The 22,722-nt window shown below is 39.2% G+C and overlaps 4 protein-coding genes across 5 annotated transcripts in view; 3 read left to right on the top strand and 1 right to left on the bottom strand.

The window, feature by feature from the left end:
* The window catches only part of LOC119131662 (lymphocyte antigen 75-like), a 1,013,224-nt gene that overhangs the window by 948,653 nt on the left and 41,849 nt on the right, over positions 1–22,722 (top strand). The window lies entirely within an intron of this gene.
* pmchl (pro-melanin-concentrating hormone, like) lies at positions 3,178–4,059 on the top strand. Its single transcript, XM_037266466.1, has one exon. The coding sequence runs from the start codon at positions 3,594–3,596 to the stop codon at positions 3,951–3,953; it is 360 nt and encodes a 119-aa protein (XP_037122361.1). The 5' UTR covers positions 3,178–3,593; the 3' UTR covers positions 3,954–4,059.
* Positions 12,298–15,235, bottom strand: ccnb1 (cyclin B1). The gene is made up of 9 exons (XM_037266433.1): positions 15,090–15,235; positions 14,770–14,898; positions 14,409–14,483; positions 14,160–14,342; positions 13,637–13,795; positions 13,321–13,557; positions 13,098–13,238; positions 12,794–12,904; positions 12,298–12,717 (listed from the first exon to the last, which is right to left on the bottom strand). The coding sequence occupies exons 1-9, from the start codon at positions 15,108–15,110 to the stop codon at positions 12,613–12,615; spliced, it is 1,161 nt and encodes a 386-aa protein (XP_037122328.1). The 5' UTR covers positions 15,111–15,235; the 3' UTR covers positions 12,298–12,612.
* On the top strand, positions 16,657–22,042 carry LOC119131749 (AN1-type zinc finger protein 5-like). Of its 2 annotated transcripts, none has more exons than XM_037266450.1 (6): positions 16,657–16,886; positions 18,703–18,876; positions 19,308–19,455; positions 19,607–19,710; positions 20,152–20,280; positions 20,849–22,042. In XM_037266450.1, the coding sequence occupies exons 2-6, from the start codon at positions 18,720–18,722 to the stop codon at positions 20,995–20,997; spliced, it is 687 nt and encodes a 228-aa protein (XP_037122345.1). In that variant the 5' UTR covers positions 16,657–16,886; positions 18,703–18,719; the 3' UTR covers positions 20,998–22,042. The 2 variants fall into 2 exon arrangements, with proteins under 2 accessions (XP_037122345.1, XP_037122343.1); XM_037266448.1 differs by having other exon boundaries at positions 16,658–16,886; positions 18,699–18,876.

Genomic DNA, 22,722 nt, shown 5'->3' with positions numbered 1-22,722 from the left:
ACAGCAGGGTTGAACAGAGGCACATATTCTCCACTAAAACCTTCTGTTCCCTTTTCTAAAGGGAAGGTGTCTTAAGCCACCACAATAAATGTGATTTTTAATGGTCAAATTATTAGAAAAACTAGTTCTTGGCTACATGGAGTAATAATAAATACAAATCCAGAAGAATTATTCTAAATAACGAGCTAATTTAACCGGCAGCACATTCTGCTCCAGAATGTCTCGATTGTCTTGCTGAGCTTTGTGTTGGCTTATGCTACACCAAAGAACGTAATCACATTAGTTTATCTCACCTTCTTTTATGCTCCAGAGTTGATTTTTTTCTCTTTTCCACCTATACTAGTTTTGATGTCATTAACCATTTTCTTCATCATCTGCCATCTTCCAATAGATTTCTCATCACATCCCCTTAGCCTTTATTAAAAGTGATGCAGACCCTGCTAAATATAACACCCTGGTCTTGTTACAGTGGTTCTGAGACCAAATGAAAACCACAGAGCTTGTTACTGAGACTCTGCAGTAGAGTTTTGACTGTCAGGCAGCCAGTATGTCTGGAACAGGCTGCCAGCTCAGCATGAAATCTCAGTCAGGACTCTCCAAACTATCAAACTGTGCTCCACTGGGCTAAACGTTCTCACTAATAGATTTCCAGGTGTTCATAGTATATAGTGAGTGTGCGTTTTGCAGACTGTGTGTTTGGAAGAAGTGACAATATATATTCCAATCTATAGACATGCAAAAAAAAAACTGACACTACAACATAGTCATGTCATGCTTTGAGTTTATGCATTACAATTTTATTCAAACTCTTGTATGAGCAATTCTATACAGGTATAAATTAACAATTTTACACCATCATAACATTGAAGTGCAAACTAGCACATTTAACAATCTAAAACGTTACCTTTTTCAAGCAGTATTTTGATACAAATCTATGATATAGCTTTTGAAAATATCGACAGTAATGTAAGTGCAGGTGTACCAAATATCGTGTCTGAACGATTTCCTCCCGACTTATTTTTTTTAGGATTTTTTGCAAACAAACAGCTAAACAAAAGAAGTCAGTCTTTCTGTGACAACCATTTATAGGTCCACACCCAGATGTCAGTATGCTTGATCTGGCCTGTGTGGGCAAGGTTGCATGCGATCTGCTCAACAACTGGTTTCCATGGCAACATGAACATCGACAAAGACTCAGAAGCAGTCCCTCACTTTTAGACAGTAGATAGGAGGAGTGATTCAGACACTTCCCAGGGTGGATTATTTTTGTGGACCCATTAGAATTACATTCTAATGGGTCCACAAAATAGCAGACATTAGCTTGTATTAAATAGTCTCATCGATGCCAGAAGAGAAACAGTATCATTATGCTCCGTGACTTTGGGAAACTAAATGCTGGGAAAGCTGTATGCTTGTATTACATGATCATTACATGCAGTTTATCCTTCTCTTTGAGTATGAAAAACACTTCAAGACTTTCTTTTATTTTGCTTTTTGTGTGTGGCTATTTTAGGTTTCCTTTATTAAATGTAGCATTCCATAGCAATAGATCCATGGTCATCTTTCCTCTCTTTGCTTTCATCTTTTTTCCTGACCTTCTATCAGCTCTCACCAGCTCCCACTACCGACATGAGATAAATGCTGAGAGCAGTGTTTGGCTTTCATCTTGGCACTCATAGGAGTTGCGTTGTTTTCCATCATTAGTCAGTCCAACATTCCAGAGTGCTCTTCAGGTCTAGCAAATAGTAACACCCCCCCCCCCTTTCTTTCAGTTTTTCCCGTTTCTGGAATTAAGATAGTTGCATGTATAAGATTGCCTCCGACTTTATAATTTTGAACACAGTCAGTATTAGAGCAGTTCGGAAGAAGAATGAAATAATTCATTTTTGTTTCCAAATCTTGGTGCAGATTAAAGAAAGGGACCAAGACCCACTTTTTCAAGTGGTCTGGGTTCGCTTCCAAACGAACTCTGGTGCGGTTCGCTTCAGGTGTGAAGACAAACAGTGAAGGTCTGCACCCACAGCACAAATATGCAAAGCAGGAACGCAGCCATTTCGGAGTCTGTGCTATGTGCCGCCCTGGTCATTGCTATCCAATGGGGGCACAGATCGTCACAAGCCTAGATGTGTATACTTAAGAGCTGTGTAACAAAAATTCTGGTTAAAAAATAGTTGGACACCGCAGAAAAATACGTACAACCAAGTCAGTTAACATGTTAAACTAACACTTGGCAGACTTTTGCTGAGCTCTTGTATTGCCTCTATTCGACTGTGACTATTTTGGTCAATGAGCATTATAGCATAACCTTTATCCAGCCCAATTATACCAACATGAAACGAAAGAAACAAAATGTTTGGTTCATGACAGCCCCAATTAAAAATGACTTAGGTGGGCTTTTCTCGTGTGAACAGTCAGAGAGGAAGACAGGCAGCTCAACTAAATAACTTTGTCCTCTATGGTAAAAGCAGCAAATTACCCGAGAAAAACTGAAAGTACAAATCACTCCCGTCATTTGACCTACTGGTGGGACTCTTTTTTTTACAAACATTCCCTCATTTTGAACTTGATACCTGTGCTACATCCCCAAAAAGCTGGTAGGTATAGGGGTCAACAACAGCCTGGAAAAATTCAGATCTACATACATGCATACATACATACATACATACATAATACATACATGCATACATGCATACATACATACATACATACATACATACATACATACATACACACATACATACGTATACGTACTTAAATAAATACATAAATAAGTAAATCCTGGACTCTGTGGGAGGGAGGGGGCAAACGCTAGTTACAGGGTGATAACGCTGATTTATTTTTGTTGTTGGCATTTGTTTTGTTATTTTATTAAAGCAGTTGGAAACATAGGCAGGTAAGGCTTTGGTTATTGGTCATCGGGCATTTAACAAAGTTTGTATTAAAAACTCATTTGTTACAATATTCTCATTAAACAATTTCAATGATTTAATTATATTTAATCATATATATGATTTAATAATAACAATTTAAATGAACTTCACTTTGTCGCTGCCACGTTTCCAAGAGGCTGCCGACATGACAAACACTTCAACAATCTTTTGCCAGCATCACTCACTAATCCTACCTGGTAATTGCTGTAAAAAAAATAGTGAACAATGAGTTGAAGTGATTAGCCGTCATCGCAGCGTATGAAACCACAATGTGCCTGTGGGTGTTGATCCCACCCCATTATTTTAAAGGTCAGTCATTTTGGATTGAAGTCGTCTTGCTTTCAGTTCCTCAAAGAATTCCCACTGTTTCGTTATCAATGGTCCAAAGTCATCCCTTGCACAACTTTAATTAACTTGTGTAAAGACAACACACTTGAACGTATGATAGTTCTACTCAGCCCTGTATTGATACCTTCAGCTAATTTCCTGAGCACAACAGGAGAACCTATGATGATGTTCAGGACAAAAGCCAGCATGGACAATCCTACGTATCCCAAATGGTATAAAAGAACATCCCAAGATCTTTAAATCACAACAAGAAATCGAGACATCTGCAGAGCGTTTCGTTCCTGAAGCCAAGCGGTCTCCAAAAAGATCTTCACCATGCGACGGTCCCTCATGTGCATCATCTTTGCAGCAGCACTCATGCTGCACTCTTCTGGCACGTCGCCTGTGGACCTGGCTGAAGACAACTCCTTGGAGCAGGACGCATTCACCTCCATACTGAGCGAGGAGGTGACAGAAAACAACCGCGGCGAGGCTGAGGGCAAAAAAAGAGGGCAGCGGGTCATCGTTGTTGCCGATCCGAGTCTTTGGCGTGACCTGCGAGCGCTGCGAAATGGACTGCCCCTCTACAAAAGACGAGCTGATGACAACAACCAGGACCTGAACTTCCCCATCCTGAGGCGGGACACCATGAGATGCATGGTGGGACGAGTGTACCGGCCATGCTGGGAAGTCTAGCACAATTTGGAAACGCCATCCTTTATTGCCTTGTGCTGAATTGTAGTATTTCCACATCCACATACATCATTGCACATTTGAGATTAAAACCTATGTACTCTAATAATTGCCTTGTGTATTGTGTGTTTAGTAATTGTGACTTTTTTCTAAATCAGACAAGTGAACTGGAAACATGCTCAAGATAAGTGATAAGGACTATGAGAAGTATCATTGTTCACACATCTTTGTCTTGTTGGCTTTCGATCTATTTCTAACCACTCCACACTTTATAAAAATGCCCTTGATTGACGGTCAAGGGAATACTCCACTTTTTGCGAACATAGTCTGACCAGAATAACCAGCAGACAATCTTTATTTTTGCAGAGCGAGAGAAAGAGAGAGAGAGATTCTTGATTTTCTATGAGTCGACTGGCTCAGCAAACAGAATAGCCATTTGTCTTGAAGAGTCATCAGGAAAAATAATCTCTTTCTGGGAATGCATCTTTTTGGTTTAGGGAATGCAATTAAACTGAGGATGACAAAATTCATAGCTTGTAATTTGTCCATTATGTATTACAGGTAATTCAAGTGAGTCATTAATGACTGTGTAAGGAAGCACAAAAAATTGTCCTACATGGACAATAATGTCTTAAATGGAGATCTCCCACAACAAAAGAGAGCACAGGCTATTTTTGTGACACTGCTCCAGGAAGGAATTTTGTCATCGCTTGACTGTCAATACCGTATTTGGGTAAGAGGATTGAGAGAGAGCATATTCATTGTTACTTCTGCAAGACACAAAGCCATCAGTTAATCAGTACCAAACAGATCCCAAAACTGGTAACTAATGTCCAAGCTGAAATGCTCTTGAACTATGGGATGCAGAGAGGTTTGGCTATGGCGATATTTAGAGTAAATTATGCCAGAGCATAAAATGACAATTTTAAACATAGATAGCTTTGGTGGCAAAGTTAAATGAGGTGAGCGAATGGACCATTTTAATGGTGTCCAATTTACTTAAAAGTGAACTTCCCCCACCATCTGTCTCAAGTAATAAAGCTTGTCGGTAATTGTTATTACATTTAGTGCAGTGACAATGACCGGCACTCACCAGATGAAATCTGATTCGAAAACCTAATTAGAGCCATCTTTTTTTGTGTGTGTCCTTTCACAAGATATATCTAATATAGCGTGGTCAAACGGTTCTGCGACATCTGGCGCCAAAGGGGTCTCCAATGTCCATTACTAATTGAATCCCACCCAGTCGGTTTAAATGATAAGTCAAACGTTGAGTCTGATGAGTGGCTTCTCCCTGGAAACCAAAAAAAAAAAGGATAAAATCACCAAAGACGGGTTCAAATGGTTACATTGGCTTTGTGCCATTCGGTTTAAAATGCACTTTTCTCCCAACTTCGTTTCCGCACACACACTATAGGGAAAGTAAGACTATAAACTTCATCCGTGTAGTCTTCTCCGCTTGCTTCATAGCACTGCGCCGCTCTCCTGTCTGTGTTACAAACTGTGTTGATTTTCCAGTTTTTGCGTCACATCCTACAGCAGCACTTCTCAGAAATGACCGTCAGTCTGGCAGGAAATTGGAAATACTTCCACACAACAATGAAACTGTACACGCCATTCTTCTTTGTGTGTGCTTTTAAGACTTCTGAGTACCGCATGAAATTGTCTGTTTGTTGATGTCACATGTCAATCTGTGATTTGACTACCGTATTTTCCAGACTATAAGGCGCACCAGACTATAAGGCGCACCTTCAATGAATGGCACATTTTAAAACTTTGTCCATATATAAGGCGCACCGGATTATAAGGCGCACCTTCAATGAATGGCCCATTTTAAAACTTTGTCCATATATAAGTCCATATATTTGGACACGCCTGCCGTAGTGGCTCAATATTGGTCCATATATAAAGCGCAACGGATTATAAGGCGCACCTTCAATGAATGGCCCATTTTAAAACTTTGTCCATATATAAGTCCATATATTTGGACACGCCTGTCGTAGTGGCTCAATATTGGTCCATATATAAAGCGCACCGGATTATAAATCGCACTTTCAATGAATGGCCCATTTTAAAACTTTGTCCATATATAAGTCCATATATTTGGATATGCCTGCCGTAGTGGCTCAATATTGGTCCAAATATAAAGCGCACCGGATTATAAGGCGCACCTTCAATGAATGGCCCATTTTAAAACGTTGTCCTTATATAAAGCGCACCGGACTATAAGGTGCACCATTAATGCATCATGTCAGATTTTTAATCCAAATCAAATCATTCTCCATTTGATCTTTTTTATTTCAACTTCAGACGCACCAAATTATTTTATAATCACAAAATAATGATCCATACTCTTTTTGATTCATGATTGATAGTCTTCAGCGGGCCACTTATGATTGATTTCATGACACAATGCTTCGGGCCAGTTTAAATTTAGTAATTTGGTCCATATATAAGGCGCACTGTCGGCTTTTGAGAAAAGTTTCGGTTTTTAGGTGTGCCTTATAGTCCGGAAAATATGGTACTTGATGACAACATGGGAATCTGTATGTCCATTCTTCTTACTACTTCTTTCGGCAGCTGAATTGACCACCATTCTCTGAGACATCCCTGGTAAATTTGTGATTCATGACCATGAGTACATCATTCAGTCCCAGGTGCCCTTGCTTGGTTTTAACAGGGAAAAGTGACATCATCCTCATGCATCTGGCTGCCCACCCCGTAGTCTTTCTTCTCCTTCTGCTTCTAATGGAGGGCCAGAGCTGGTGGGGAGGCCTTGTGAATAATTAAGGCACTCGGGTGCATTTTATAACCTGGGCTACAATGTTTGCTGTGACATTCACCCTAAGCGCATTAGTACAATAGCCCAAGAGGAAACTGGTCTTTATTGACCAGTGCAATCAATAACTGTGCATCTGTTATGTCCTCGCAGTGTGCATGTGGCCGATGAAGTGCTAAATTTTCCAAAATAAAAATAAATAATTCCAAAGTAAAATGACTGATGCCTGGTTCCCACGTAAAAGGCTATTTATGCTGCAATTCATAAAAGGTCATCAATTTTTGTATATGGCCCATTAATATATTGTATTCGATTCACCTTTGTCAATCGTGCATTCATGCTTTGCCTTTAGCCACAATAGAGATGAAATTATGTACATATCGAGAAACATTACGTTAAGTAGAAGAAATAATGTTTGCATGGTAAACCATTTTACCCAGAGAATTATTAATATTGAGGTTACCCAGAGAATTATGAATATAAAGCAAGTTTGGTATCTGTTAATATAAACAGCAGTACACTACGATATGTGGTTCAAGCAACACAAACATTTATAATAAGGATTTAATTCTTGTAAACCTGTATACTCATTGGCCTCCGCACATTACCGATTCAATATGCTGGCCAACTAAAATCCTAAAATCTTACATGATGAATGGAAAAAAAGAGGTAGCGGTGGAACCTGTACAGAATTTGTTGTAGTACACTGGTGGTTAAGCTTTAAATTGTTTTAAGTTTGCAACAATTTCTGTCAGTGCTAAAGGCTGGAAGTGGAACATATCACTTGTGACGTTTGTGACATCCCCATGACGGTTCCAAAATCTCTGGTTAACATTAGAGACACATTATTCAGATGTTTGAATTCAAAATTGTACAATTTCAAGGGCATTCCATACAAGTGGAAACTATTCCCATATTTCCTGGACGGTTTGTTTTATAATCTCTGGAACGAGTAGACACGATGCACACCACAAAGATCCATTGGCTGCGTCAAGCCCCATGTCTCATGCAGACTAGAATGAAGATGGCCAAACAACGCAAGAAGTTGATTTACTGTTTGTCAGCATCTTCTCTCCCCTCCTCCAAGCCATTGTAGGATTTATCACCACTCAGGATTCACGTCTTCTTGGTGGTCTGGCTTGCCTGCTCAGGTCTGATTACAGCACATTAAAGATACCACCAGACACTCCTCAGCGTCATTGGATGAATGTTCATTACCATTATCATATCAGAAAGACATTACAAGCTTAAAACCGCTATCAAGTGTTTGATGATTCAACATTTTTGTTTGTTTCTTTCAGCTAGTACATTGTCACCATTCATCACAATTTCATTGTATGCAAAGTTAACACATGAGGACCCTTTTTCACTCTTGTGATTCAAATGGCACAACAAAGTAGGTAAGTTTGGATCATTTGAAATCCAATTGAAAAGCTGGCAGCTGCTGTTATGTTGAAGAAGAAAATTGGCTGCTTTGACATGCTGACCATGTGGTGCACTCATATTTGCGCAATTGATTGTAATCTCAAAGGACCTTGTGAGGGAGTTCTTGCTTGTAGAAAGGACATCTAATGGCCAACAAAAGAACAACAAAAACAATATGTCATGCAGCGTGTGTTCACTCAGAAAATTGTAAAACAGCAAGAGGATAATGGAAAGACATCAATCAGAAGCAGAGTCATGCAGCCTGGATGGGTACCAAGGCAAATTACTTTAACAATGTTGTTACGACAAGATGGAAACAACTCGAAACTGGAATGACCATTAAATCATAAAATTTAGAATTTAATTTAGCTTTTTATATACATTCTACGGAAGAGGATTAGGGCTAGTGAAGAAGAGGGGGGGTGACAGGATTCTAACTTGTCTTCTCAGAATTCTGACTTTAAAGTGAGAATTCCCACTTTAAAGTCTGAACTCTGACTTTATTCTCAGAAAGTCAGAATTCTGACTTTAAAGTGAGAATTCCCACTTTCTGACTTTGAAGTCAGAATTTTGACTTTATTCTGAGAATTCTGACTTTAAAGTGGGAATTGTGACTTTATTCTCAGAATTCTGACATTAAAGTGGAAATTCTGACTTTGAAGTGGGAATTCTGACTTTGAAGTGGAATTCTGAGAATAAAGTGAGAATTCACACTTTAAAGTCAGAATTCTGAAAATAAAGTCAACATTTTTACTTTAAACTCAGAAAGTGGGAATTCTCACTTTAAAGTCAGAATTCTGACTTCGACAAAGCACATAGATGTCAAATTTATGCCATGTTGCAGACTCATTTTGACCTGTTATTCATCAATCAGTAAAAATTTGGATCTTGAGGCCAAGGGACAGGGACCTTTAAAGGTCAAATTAAAAATGAATTTAGCCATCTAACTGTTGGCAAGTTCAAAGTCATGACAACAACCATTATGCATATAAAAGTACTTCAAATTATTGATTCCATAACATTACATTTTGTAAGCATTTTGCTCTCTCCAAAAGTTATATATGCATCAGTGTAGGGTGCTACCGGGAACAAAAAAACAAAACTCATTCTAGCTTATAGTATTCTTTGCCACTCTTAACAATCTCCCTGCCATCAGACATTCCAAGAAATGTTAGCTTAACCTTGATGTTAAAGATTACTTTCTGTTAGCAAATACTCAAATATGAAGAGGCTTAAGATGTCTGGCAAAAAGTCTAATTCCAGCACTCTGCTGTTACAGTGGATTCTTTGTTTCCCTCAAGACACACAAAAGTAAAGGATTCCAAAAGTTTGGCAAGCACATGGAATTTACCTGAAAATCTATACGCTGTAGAAATAAATGCCACTGTGTTTATATGTGCTACGTCTGACTCCATTCCACGAGACCTCATTCCTTGCATTTTGTCTTCTGCCACAAGAACCTCAGAAATGCTAACAGCACTGTCCGTTTGTTTGAATTTGTCATTCATGAATTGAGACATGAGAAATGATAGACAGGGCCATTTGCTCCTTGAACGGTTCATTTGTTCGAGGGCTCGGCCGTTTCGGGCCATGTTTACAGCAAGATTCAGATGTTCGAGACCGATCTCTGATGATCTCCAAATTGCTGGTATTCGAGAGGTTTGGAAGGAAGAATTTCAATCTTGGTGTACCCTAATGCTGACTAGCAAATTCTCGCAAAGAGAGTTTAAACCTGCAAAGGGCAAAAGGTGGCTCTGCAAGGGGCACTGAACAAGATGTTGACTCTTCCCATGCATTGGCAAGAACAGACCTGGACAAAGCTTGAGGACCAAATCTGGAAAATCTGACCCCTCTGGCAACTATTTTTTTCCAGAAGAGAGACCAGAAAAATAACAAAAGGTCTTAATTTTAATCACGTAACATTCTTATTCTCTTCATGGTGCAGGGACGAGGCCAAGCTGGCCTGGATAACACTGTACATAGTACTCGGGATCATCAACTGTTGGCCCGTGGGCCGAATCCGGCCCACCAGATGTCCAATCCGCCCCGCGACTTGATTCCATAATTAGGAGGATGCATGAGAAAATATTTGTTTAAAGAAAAAATGGACTCATAAATGCTAAAAAAATGTATTTATGTAAAACACTCTAGCATTTGTGCACTTATGTTTAGCATTTGAATTGCACAGTGTACATTGGTTGCTCAATCATGAGAGCCACATGGCTGAAACATTGAGTGAGCAGGAAAAAGTGGCAGCTGCAAATGTATGGTTTAGAGAGCAGCTGAAGGGAGAATCTCTTGTAAACTGATATGTCTGCACAGTCATGACCTCAGTTTCCAAGCACGAATTATTTGCATTATCCGTAAGTTTGAAAGAATAACCAAGACAAATGATGTGACATTGTGGAATTCAACAGACGGTTCTATGCTTCAGTGGATTTTCAAGAAAGGGGGAGGTTGTGCTTTTAGAACAGTCCCATTTTTAGTTTTTCACTAAATTTAATCAAATTCTCTCAATTTTGTTGCAAGTCAATAAACTGGCTATCTTATTAGATGTGACTATATCACAACTTAGAACAACGAAGCTTAACACAAAAAGGTTCAGGTCTCAGCCAAAACTGCCATCAAGCTATTAGCCAGGGAACCTTCTGTGAGTGATGGTCTTGTTAGCCAGATGAAGACAGTGACTTAGCTCGTATACGGCAGATGTTCCTGCTCAGAAAGGCTCTCCGAAGGGCTCCAGGGAATTGTGGGATGGATTGGGGTCAAACGATACCTCCAGGGTCTCAGCTGTGATCATAAGGATACACCGTCACTAGTGTACTATCCATTAGCTTAAAAAATGCTTCAGCCAATTGAGTGTTGAGGTTTTGGAAGTAGTGTAAAGTTGCAAAGCGTTTTAAATGCTACAAGTTCTCATTTCTATATAGCAGAAATGCTTTTGAAACCAACCAGATGCAATGTAATGCATTTACAGAACTGTCAGCATGAGTTTAAATACTGGCATATTTGCACTAATGGCAATCTACAGAAGTATGTGTAACCCCACCTGCAAACCTGTTCTAAAAATAGCTTTCCCAGCGTTTGGACATTACTGTATGAATTCTTAGAAACGTTAGTGAACATTTGGAAACAGTAGCAGTAATTTCAGGTATTGATGAATCGTCTCAATTTCACAGAAATATGAGGGTCAGTATTTATGTAAAATCAAAATTACATATTCTATTAAAAGTTGAGAATACTGTTTCATTAGCATTTTAGACTGCTAAGCCTTTGCATCAATTGCCCAAGTTGCTCTCTGCTTCAAAATGGATGGCGAGCAAATGTGCAACAGCATAGAGTCCAGGTTTAAGGGTTGAACCCATCACTTAAGTTGGGAGACTATCACTCTCCCACTGAGACGTGTGGAAAAAGTCATTTAGCATTCAGTAATCACTGTTTGCTAAAACATTTTATGGCCTCAAATCGGGAGTTGTACTTATTCTCACAGATGGTTTATTTCAATAGGGCTGCTGGAGAGAGGAACTTTTTCAAATTTGCGACAGTTGAGAAAAATAAAAAAAAAACCTTGAGACAGAAAAAGTAAGAGATTCTGCCATAAACTGCGATGCCTAGCCAGCAAAATTAAGTTTGAGTTGAATTGTTTATTTCGGCATGTACATAATACATTAGAGTTCCATTTGACATGACTTGTCAAAAAAGCGGGTGGAAGTAATTTGCTTATCAAGCCCCGTCCCGACTTAAACATCTGGCACACAATTTACATTGAATTTAAAGTCTTGCTCAAAGACCACCAGGGTTCTATAGGATACCAAGAGTGAAAACGCTTGACTGTTGGAAGCACAATTTACATGAGCACCGCCTTGTCATGCATGCGTTTAAGCACAAATAAATTTCTTAAAGTAGCCAGGAAGGTGGACTTTTAAGAATCCAGAGGGTAATTTTGATTTATTCTTATGTGCGACAAATGACTACATGCATTCTCGCAGCGCTGGGCGTTTTAGGCGGAGGGGAAAAATCCCCCACAAAAAAAGTAAATAGTACACTCTGCTGGTAGGATATTCAAAGTGCATTTCCACATGTAAATTTAACAGCTGTATATGACTGAGTGCAAAGTTGGAGTTAAAAAAAATAAATAGAATATTTAACTTTTGGTGAATACATTTAATCAACACATTTCAGAACGTAAACAAGTTGAACAGCAGCATAAATGTGACCATTTTAAAGCATAATCTACAAAAATAGTCTTTCAGAGCAGACACGTTAGAATTGCCAATATAGAGTTTAGTATTGTTCTTAAACCTGCATCCAATCAGTTTAATGTTACGGGGGGAAAAAAACCTAGACACTTTCATACAGATTTAAAACTGATTAAAATCAGCGTAAAAGGGATAAAAAGCTTTAGAGGCCATTTGTTACAAGGTCTCATCTGTACAAAATAACATTACAAGTACGAGCTCACTGGGCAAGCTGCTTCGCAAGATCTTTCACTACAGAAGACTTGAGTTGCGGGATGGTTGCAATCCTCATCTGTTTTGAGGTAGAGTATTTGTCTTTGACAGCCTGCAAAGTCAGATTAAAGCAACCTCTTATTCTAATCTTAAAAAAGAAATTTGGGACATTTAAGGCAGCCTCTTACCATATGCTTAGTTTGTCCTTCAGTCACCTTCACGACGTTTCTGGCAATGTGTGCAATGACTGGAATCAAACTGTCTGGTGTGTACTCCATGTAATGCTGCAATGTCGCATCCTGAAAACAGGGGGAGAGAAAAAAAAAACAACCTAACATGCAGTCTAACATTGACCACTGATTCCCAAGCACAGTGACATGGAAATAGGACATTAAATTCACAGGGTTGCGGGGGAAAAAAAAAATAAATAAAATTTAAATGATATTTTATACCAATAGGCCCACAAAACCCTGATTTTAAAGCAGCACTCACCCATTCACCTGCATCCAAGAGCTTGAGTGTAAGAGCCAAAGCGGCACTTGCTACTATTGAAGGCGGATAATGAACCATTTCATAGTCGATCATGGTCAGCTCGAGCAAGTACTTTGCTAGTGTGTGTTGCTCTCCAGTCACCTTAGTGAAGACGTGCGGAGAGTTACATATTTTAGCCCATCAGATTTTTTTTTTTTTAATAAATATACATACGGCAACAAACCTCATAAATCTTTGAGGCCCTCCTGAGGAACTGCAGGGGTAGAGGGCGACCGAGTTGAAATTTCAGCACACGCAGGATTGTCATTTCCATTTCTCGGATTTGGGCAGTGGTGTAAGCCTGGTCTGTCACTAAGGCGAAGTCAACGATCTCTGGTGGATACATCTCTTCATACTTTGAAGCAAGGAACATGGCAGTCACTCCGACAAGCTGCAGCTGCTTCTTTGAGACTGGGTTGTCCTTTCAACGTGAAAACAAATTGTTAGCATCAGCCATTTTGTTTGAAGTCTCACAAAGGACTTCCTCTATGACCATTTACCTGAAGAAAGCGGTCAATTATTCCTACAGTCATATACATGGTCTCCTGCAGCAGGCGGAACTTCAGGCTCACTTGGACTAGCCAGTCAATAAGTATGGCCCGCATGTTTCCGGTCACTTCCTGGCCTTGAAGATAATTGGCTCGGACATTCTGCTCAGCCTGAAGAAGACACTTGACGTCTTTGCAAAAGGCAAGGCATTGTATACCTCCATGTATAAAGCGCTACAGCTATAAAGTAGTAGGGATCTAACGTCTAACTCTGATGAGCTACAAAATGCATTAAGATTTATTTAAATCATCTTTCAAGTTCAACATTAAAACCTTTTAACCAATTGCCTTACCAGAAAGTCTATTTAAACAATTTTCTCAGGAGTATGAAAGTGCAGTTTTAAACTATTTTATTAAAACCTCTGGTCAAATTAGCTTTAAAAATTCAAAGAAATTGAACCATTGGTGACATTTAACCAAGTCAAGGTTTTCCCAGATCCAATTAAGCAACAGACAACATCTGCACATTTCTCACCTCCAGCTGACGCATGTACTTGTAGATGTCTTTCACATATTCACTGCAGAGCATAGGGTTCTCACAGTCATCTGCATCAACATCCCTGATAGTATTGTGCAGAATGACATCAGAAAATGCCTGACACAAGTCAGCTGGCTCACAGCCTGAAGTCTCCATTGGAGTCGGAGACGCTGGCACCACCTAAAACAGTCATGAAGGTGGTTTAGCAGTTCAACAGGTACACAGATTACAATTATAAAATTGTACCTGTTCCACAGGAACATTGTCTGGTTTGGGCTCAGCCTTTTTAGTCACAACGGGAACCTTTGTGTTTTTAACCACCTACGTGATGGATAAGGTAAGCAAATATTACACTAGATGCAATTAACATATGCTCAAAATACATTTCATATCGAAAGGAACATGCAATCAACCAACACATACGACACTCAAACTTGTATCTTAACTGCGGTATGATACATATATTTCTCGGGGGGGGGGGGGGCATTTATAAAATGGCTGCTGGTTTTTAAATATGTGGGTCACAAAAGTCATTGTTAGAAAACGCTTTTGTTTGGCAGTTCCTCGATCAATAAAAGAAGTTCCTTGTATTCTGAAAATACATTACCTTCTTCTGAGACTCTTTTTTAGCTGCAACATTACCAATGTCCCCAAGAGCGGCTCGCGTCTTGAGCGTGGGAGCGGCGACGGAGCATGTCTTAACAGCGAGTTCCGTCCTGGTGGAAGCCAAGCGGTTCTAAAAACAAAGTTAAAGTTGATCGTGGCGACATTAAATTGGAACTGCGAAAGAATACAATGAATAAAATTGCTGATCAGGAGAAGAACATGCATCAAATTTAGCACGGACGTGTTAAAGATCAACCTAAAATAAAGCCGGTACCACGTCAATAGAAGACTTACATTCTGAATAAGTTACATTTGACTTACTCTTGTAGCACGAAAGGCCATTATTAAAAGACCGTTGCTTCTAAGACGCAGTTTTGTGACCCAAAGACTGAAGCATGAACTGTAGTCTAACTTGGAGTCTTGGTTTAAATCCTTGCGCACTGCAAGCCTATTGGCTGGCTTAAACTGTCGGAGGACGTGATTGGTCTAACGCATCTGTACTCAATGTGTTCCGTGCCACTAGCAAAAACGTTATAATTTTTAATAAGAGTAATAAAAACACTAAAACATAGAGCACAATTGAACATACCCTACCTGCCTGACATCAAATACAAATCTAAAAGATACCTCGTAAATAATAAATACTCGTTAAATTTCGATGGTCACGTGGATCTTTGAAATTCCACTTCCGTTTCCTGTTTTTTCCGCAACGGAATGCTATATGTTGGAAAACAAAATCTAAATCATTTTAGGCTATATCAAAACAGAGGATATCATCGTATCTATGATTAACACTTTAATAAAAAAAAACGAAATCCAGTTTTTACAAAAAAAAAAAAAAGAGGAATAAAGCACAACACAAATAAAATACGGCTGGTGCGTTCGTTTTGGACTGGATATTTGGATGAAAAAAAAACTAAAAAGAGGAGGATCCGAGGTTTTGGTGCAACCTTTATGCCAGGGAAAGGGTCCAAATATAGTTTTCCAGAAATCAATGTGAATTAATAAAAAAATTATAATTTGTGAACGAAATCTTGACTGTGAGAAGAAAATACATACAGATTGGCTATCTGACCGCCCTCCTTTGTATTCGGAATTGCGCTCCCCTGTGGTGCCTGTGTAGAAATTATTTTTGTATGTTTTTCAATGGCGGCGTCTGCTCGCGCAAAACGTCACCCCCACAAAATGTCTAATTATGTAATACAAAGTAAAACCAAAACATTATGGGGATCATTGCGTTGCAAAAGGGCTAGTAGATACGAAAAAGTAGATTCGAAAATATATCACGCTATGAGGAATTCATCAAATATATTATACCGAACTAAGGACACAAAAAACAAATAGAAATATAAAAATAAATGAACTAATTTCAATATATTAAATAATGTGATTAAGAACAGCACAAAACAGGATATGCTTCTTCTTCTTCTTCTTCTTTTCCCCTCAGGGGTCGCCACAGCGAACCATATGTTTCCATCTCACCCTATCATTTGAATTCTCTTCAATCAGACAGATTTTTCAAAAATGTTGGGCCAAATCAAGCAGAAAAAGTTTCCGATTCTGATACAGCAGCAATTTTAACCAATTGAAAGAAACGATCGATTAATCCATTATTCTTGATACCTTCCACATTAGATCAATACAATTTGGGAAGCATTGTTTATTTTCATGAATGGAAGTTATAAGAAACTTAGAAGAAAGTTCAGTGTATAAAAATTTATTGAACGCAGCAAATAATTTATTAAAATTACCCTCATGAGAATAAAGCGGTTCATATCAGGTACACCAACAACAATATTTATGGAATATTTATTTATAGTACAATTGAACACAACCACTTCTTCCACTCAGTCAGGCGTTCACTATTTCCATGACGTCCACCGGAAGCGGAGTTCCTAAACGCAACATGTAACCAAACAGATGCCACCTTGGATCAGCAACACAGTTCATACTAGGACGCTTAGGGCGCTAGCCTGAGTGGAGGAGACAAATTTTGTGTCAGACGTTGAGAAGAAGAAAAAAAAAAAGAAAAAAAAAACGCAAAAAAGACGGCCCGTACTGTGCACCAACAACTAAGTCATTATTCAAAAGAAAACCAACAATCATCTTACATAGGCGGTAAGTAAACTTAATGAGCGCAAGCTAGCCTTGCTTGTTTGGTGTATTTTTTTTTAAGTTGGTTTAACCGTTTACACTTAAATTATTGTGAAGTTAAAGTTAACTATAATACATTGTCCTCGTTGACACAGTGTTAGTATATATTCAGAGATTTTTGGAATAGTCTGCTTAGTTCTTTTCGTATTTCAAGCTAGAAAGAGAGGAAGAGTTATTTTATTTATATTTCACGAGTGCAGGCATATTCATTTTGTCAGATTTATTTGTAAGTTCTAAAGGTGAGACGCTAAAGCTTTTCTGTTCACTTCGGCACTAGCTAAAATCACGAGAAGCCGCTCCACGCAATACTGTTGGCTAACCCCCGTTAGCGTACTAGCTACCAGGGACAAAAAGTTGTGTCAAAATACGTGTAAACTACATGTTCTGGGCCTTGCACGATAAGCTATGTCTATATCTGCATGTCCGTTGCGCTATGTACATCTATAAGAGATTTCCTCTCGGAAAAAGTAACTGTTGGTGACAGGCAATAGCGTGCTAGCATGACTCAGTGGATTTGCTCAAGTGACACCATTGTGGCCTGATCGGCCGACTACCTGTGATTGCAAACGTGTTAAATTTTTACCTCTAACCAAGGGAAGCAGGTAGACAACCTACTTGTGTTCTTGATTAGTGTTAGCATGCTGAGTTGTCAACGTTTTCAGGTTACAAGTACATTTTGTGGGATGGTGGCCTTTGTCTCGATGTTTTGAGCATTTCGCTGTTGATGTATGTTATTCTCACTTCTGGTTTTCTTGTGTACATTGTGTTTCTCCGCAGGGATATTTTTTTTGGCACATTATGGTTTACTGACGATTTCCGTCCGTTCAGTGATGCTAACTGAATCACACAATAGTGTGGGGTGCTTGTGATTGCAGGTCACATGCGTATAGCTGTAAATGCATGTTTATAATTGTACATGCACATACAGACTTCATTCCCTAAAATAGTCACTCCTTATTTAACTCGCATATGAACTAAAGGGACATCGCAGCAAAAGTAGATTCTTTTCCCCATTCCATTTCTTCACACTGATATTGACTGAGAAGCCTCAGTCCTCAGTCTGTGCTTTAATTCATCCCGAAGGTTGGTCAGGACTCTGTCGAGGACACTCAAGTTCATCCTAGCCAAACTCTCCCATTCATAAATGGACCTTGCTTTGTGCACTGGTGCGCAGTCGTGTTTGAACTGAAACGGGTCATTCCTTAACTGCTCCCAGGAAGTGCGACACATGCAATTGTCCAAATTGTCTTGCTATGCTGAAGCATTTAGTCTATCACTGGAAGTAAGGAGCCATTTTGGATAATTCCAGACTCCTAAACCTTGTGGAGAGACTTTACAGAAGAGTTTAATCTGTTTCGGCTGCAAAGGGTGCACTGACGTCATAGTAAAACCCTATGGATTAACTTTATGAAAGTCAAGGTAGGTGAGTGAAGACTTTTGGTATTCCACTCAAGAAAATTGCTGAATGATGACTTAAGTGAAAACATCTACACACCTCACAGGACTGTCGGTCAGACTAATCTGTTAGACATCTGATAATAGTTTTTTGTTTTACGTTTGAAGAAGGCACCAACTGCTCACATTTGGTTAACCTGATGCTGTATTTGACTTGAAAACCAATTCTTATTTCCAGTTTTGCAAACATTCATTAACAGTAATCGTGAAGCTTTGTCAGCGTAATTCCTTAGATGTGTCAATTTCATTTCCATTTTAAATACTCTTTTAAATACTATAAACACATACAATGCTTCAAGATCCATTTTTGTTTCTCTTCAGGTTAGTTTACCAGACATCGCTATGGCCCAGGAGACCAATCAGAGCCCAGCTCCTATGCTCTGTGCTAACGGCTGTGGTTTCTATGGCAACCCTAGGACTAATGGCATGTGCTCTGTTTGCCACAAGGAGCACCTGTCACGACAGAACAATGGAGGAGTCAGTTCCCTGACTGCTGTGGGTAAGACCTACAGTGTCTTTTTTAAGGTTCCCACCTGCATGGATAAAAGCGCTTGCGCTCATGGGCATGCTGTCCTCACCTGATATAAACATGTTTTCTTTACTATCTGTGGCTTGAATTAAAGGTTATCTAAATGTCAGGTGAATGCAACCCTCTAAATTGCAAATAGAAAAAGAATGAATTGATGAAGGAATATACTTTTGCTGTATATGTTTACTAGGGCTGAGCATGAATTGACGGTGATTTGAATTGGGATTCATTTTAGCCAACGCAATGTACATTTTAAAATGTATGTTCAGGCATATTCCACGACAAAAATGAATACTATGAATCTATTACGAGCAGTTCATTTGGATGCACATGAATGCAAGTTGAGAGCTACTACACATGTGTTTTTTTGTGATTGTTTTGTCATGCATCCTCTTCGGCAGGGAGCAGCGGTGGCCCCACGGTTGAGGCTTCAGCAATCCAGAGGTTAGAGGCCACCTTGAATAATGCTGCAGCAGCGGCCGTGGCTGCAGCAGAGGTTGCAGCTGAGGCGGCAGCTTCAGCCAAGGCTGCTGCAACTGAAACTCTCAGGTAAGATCTTCTGTTGGAAAAGCAAAGAGCATTTAAAATGTTTAAGTGGTAATTCCGTCACTTTTCATGTTGCCTTAGATAAATGTGAAACATGAAATATGGTTTATGATGATCATCGTGTACCTAATCTCAACATGTTTCTATATTGCAGTGAGATGTCAACACCAGTTTCTATAACAAAAAAAATGGCTGAGATGAATTTCTCGTCAGAGGACAAAGGAGCGTCGGGAAGCAAAGCAGAACTTGCAGACTCTAGTGGGTGTCAAATTTTAATTGTTTTTCTCATAGTTTTAAGAAGAAAAAAAGAAAATAGTTTCCAAAACATAACTGCTTGTGAAAAATTGTAGGTAGTTTTAACTGGCAAAAAGACTGACAAGCTTGAATAATGATCTTTCATGGATGCTTCTTCTTTCACATGAATTGGGTATTTTTCCGTCTTAGACAGTAGTACCTTCAGAGTTGACAAATCCTCTAAGATAACCTTTGAGCTGTTTTGACTTGGTCAGAAACAGGCTGAATTATAATGATAAACAAAATAAGCTTGCTTTTCAAGAAAAGATGACCTGCTCAAAATGCATTTCTGTCTTGTCATACATTATTTTTCAATGGATTACATTCCTTTTAGAGACATCTTAAGCAGCGGGTCCCCTCTCTGATTTTTTTCTGAAGTCAAACGTTTTCATTGCTTGTTTGTAGTGGGGAGTCAGACGACAGTGACAACTATTCATCCTTCCACTGCTGGCAGTGAAGACTCCCAAGACCCAGAGCCACCCAAACCCAAGAAGAACCGTTGTTTTATGTGCCGCAAAAAGGTTGGCCTTACAGGTGAGCTGATAGAAAAACCTGTTTTCCAATCCTACAGCAGGTGGAAAAAACTGTATTTTCTCATTTATTTATCACATATCTTTATTTTTTTTGACTGATTTTATTTTATTTTTCTTCAACATTTGGGTTGATCTTGATCCCAAATTGATCCAAAATTGTGAAAATGGCGCAGGCGGCAGTTTTTTTTGGGGGGGGGGCTGAATTAGTCCAAATGTGATGTGACATGCCGTGATTTCTTTAAAATGAAAAAAGTACAGAAGTGGTGGGAAGATTACTTCAATGGGCTCAAATTATTTGCATCCCATCTACTGTGTCACCCATTTCCACTGGAATGCCCCATGGATCTGTCCCTGTTCCCCCTCTATTTTCCTTCTACCATTGTCCATAAATTTCAAAATCATATTCCATCTCCGTTGTAAAATTGTTTCATGGATTACACAGCGTTTTACTAGTCTTGCACCTTCCTCCCTCTGTTGTCTCGACAGGCCTCATCTGATCACTATTATGTACAGTATATGTATTCTCAGCAACCTCTATTTCTTTAACAAGCTGTCTTATGGGGTTTCAGGTTTTGAGTGCCGTTGTGGGAACCAGTTCTGTGGCTTTCATCGTTACTCAGACCAGCACAACTGTCCGTACGACTACAAAGCGGAAGCTGCGGCCAAGATTCGCAAAGAGAACCCTGTGGTTGTCGCCGACAAGATCCAGAGAATATGAGAACTTTTGGGATCAATCGGCTTTACACAAAATGGACTTGAGCCCAGCCTTCTTTGATGGACCTCAACTGTCACCATCACTACCCATGGTTTTCTTTCTGTTGGTTCATATTTCCAGCTGTTGTTCTGTGTGTGATTTTAGTTTTTTTTAAGAAGTTGATTGAGAACAATTAAGAGGACTAACCATGTTGTGGTTTCCATCCGTTTGTGCATTTTCTACACTGCTGATCGTGTGCTGGCCCTGATGGCGGCAGGGGGGAGTGATTTTCTAAATACGTTGAAGGTTTCCCCGACAGCTGTTGTGCTCCATAGTAGAGAAGATCACATGCTTGGGCTAGCTAGAGAGGGTTATTGCTGTTGGCTAGTGATGCCATCCCAATCATGCTTGCGCTCTGCTGGCATGAGTAGCAAAGTGAATATTAGACTTTTCTTTCTTCTCAAATTTGGCCCCTCGTTCAGAATCAAACCCATCAGAAATGGTCAGAGAAAGGCATTCTGTGTTTTCAGGTTTGTGTCACTGTCAGGTCTGTGTCAACATCCATGTTGCTAACAAAATGTTACAAAACTAAAACTTTCTCTTGTGGAAAGAAAATTGACACACACTTTTTTTTCCCCCTACCAGTGTCTGTGTTGTCATATGACAAGTAGCCTAAACTTGAATAATTAGTTTTGCCTTTGACAGAGTTTGGTCCCACTACTGGTTTCCATTTTACTTCACTTTTGAATGGTTTCTGCCATTTTAATTTGAGTTTATCTTCTCAATTTTGGGAATGTTACATTACTATGATGTTGATCAAAACACATTTTTTGTGGGGAAAAATGTGAACAGTTGTTGACTGAGAATATGGGATGAGTAGTGTTTGCGTTTCATAAATCATTTTTGTGGGGAGGAGGGTCTGGCTGCTTAATCCTTTTTTTTTTAATCTGTTTTAGTTATGCAGGTTTGTACAAATGTCTTTATTTATATACTGCAGTGTGTGTTATCTTCCAATAATACAAAGTAAGTTGTATGATGTAAATAAAATGTGTCACAGAAATTTCAATGTAACTTTTGGGCCCTTTATTTTCAGAGTGCAACTAAAAGTGAGGATGTTTTACCTGGTCAAACTGTTTATTTTATTTCTTTCTTTTTGCTACTTTTTTTTTTTTGCTCTCTGACTACCGTTTTTTTCCATGTATAATGCGCCCCCATGTATAATACGCACCCTAAAAATGGCATGTTGATGCTGGAAAGAAGCCTGTACCCATGTATAAAACGCACCCAAATTTTGACTCCTACTTAAGTCCGTAAACGTAAAATTATTTCAGAAAAAAGATCATCTTTGGGAACAACCGGATGTTATTCTGCCGGTCAGTATCACTGCGCATGCGCTAGCAAACTCGATAGCGAAGAAATGTTTCGGATTTGTGTAGGGTACATTGTGACAGCAAACGAGCAGGTGATCGAGCAAGCGTCTGATACGAGAGCATTGTGTTCGTATGGAGCATGTTTGAAGTGAACAGCAGAGAAGAAAGCGCATCTGTAATGGCGGCCTCCGTATGATATCCGGATAAAAAAAAGAAAATGTAAAAAAAAAAATTTTACCCATGTATAATGCGCACCCCAGATTTTAGGACAATAAATTTGTTAAATTTTGCGCATTATACATGGAAAAAAACAGTAATTGTTTAGTGCCAATATGGCCCAATACTTGGAACTATTCGTAATTCCCTACCCTGACTAAGA

The sequence above is a fragment of the Syngnathus acus genome, chromosome 12 (genome assembly GCF_901709675.1).
Source record: "Syngnathus acus chromosome 12, fSynAcu1.2, whole genome shotgun sequence".
Taxonomy (NCBI): Eukaryota; Metazoa; Chordata; class Actinopteri; order Syngnathiformes; family Syngnathidae; genus Syngnathus; species Syngnathus acus.
Note: the sequence above shows the minus strand (reverse complement) of the source record. Positions and strands in the feature narration are given on the sequence as shown.

Bases quoted from the DNA above. Each gene is read 5' to 3' on its own strand.
- pmchl (XM_037266466.1), top strand. From the start codon at position 3,594: ATGCGACGGTCCCTCATGTGCATCATCTTTGCAGCAGCACTCATGCTG.
- ccnb1 (XM_037266433.1), bottom strand. From the start codon at position 15,110: ATGGCCTTTCGTGCTACAAGA. The intron at 13,239-13,320 runs GTTTGTTGCCGT...GTCTTCACTAAG, and splicing joins GGGCCTCAAAGATTTATGAG to GTGACTGGAGAGCAACACAC. The intron at 12,905-13,097 runs GTGAGTGCTGCT...CCCTGTTTTCAG, and splicing joins TCTTGGATGCAGGTGAATGG to GATGCGACATTGCAGCATTA.
- LOC119131749 (XM_037266450.1), top strand. From the start codon at position 18,720: ATGGCCCAGGAGACCAATCAGAGCCCAGCTCCTATGCTCTGTGCTAAC. The intron at 19,711-20,151 runs GTGGGTGTCAAA...GCTTGTTTGTAG, and splicing joins AGCAGAACTTGCAGACTCTA to TGGGGAGTCAGACGACAGTG. The intron at 20,281-20,848 runs GTGAGCTGATAG...ATGGGGTTTCAG, and splicing joins CAAAAAGGTTGGCCTTACAG to GTTTTGAGTGCCGTTGTGGG.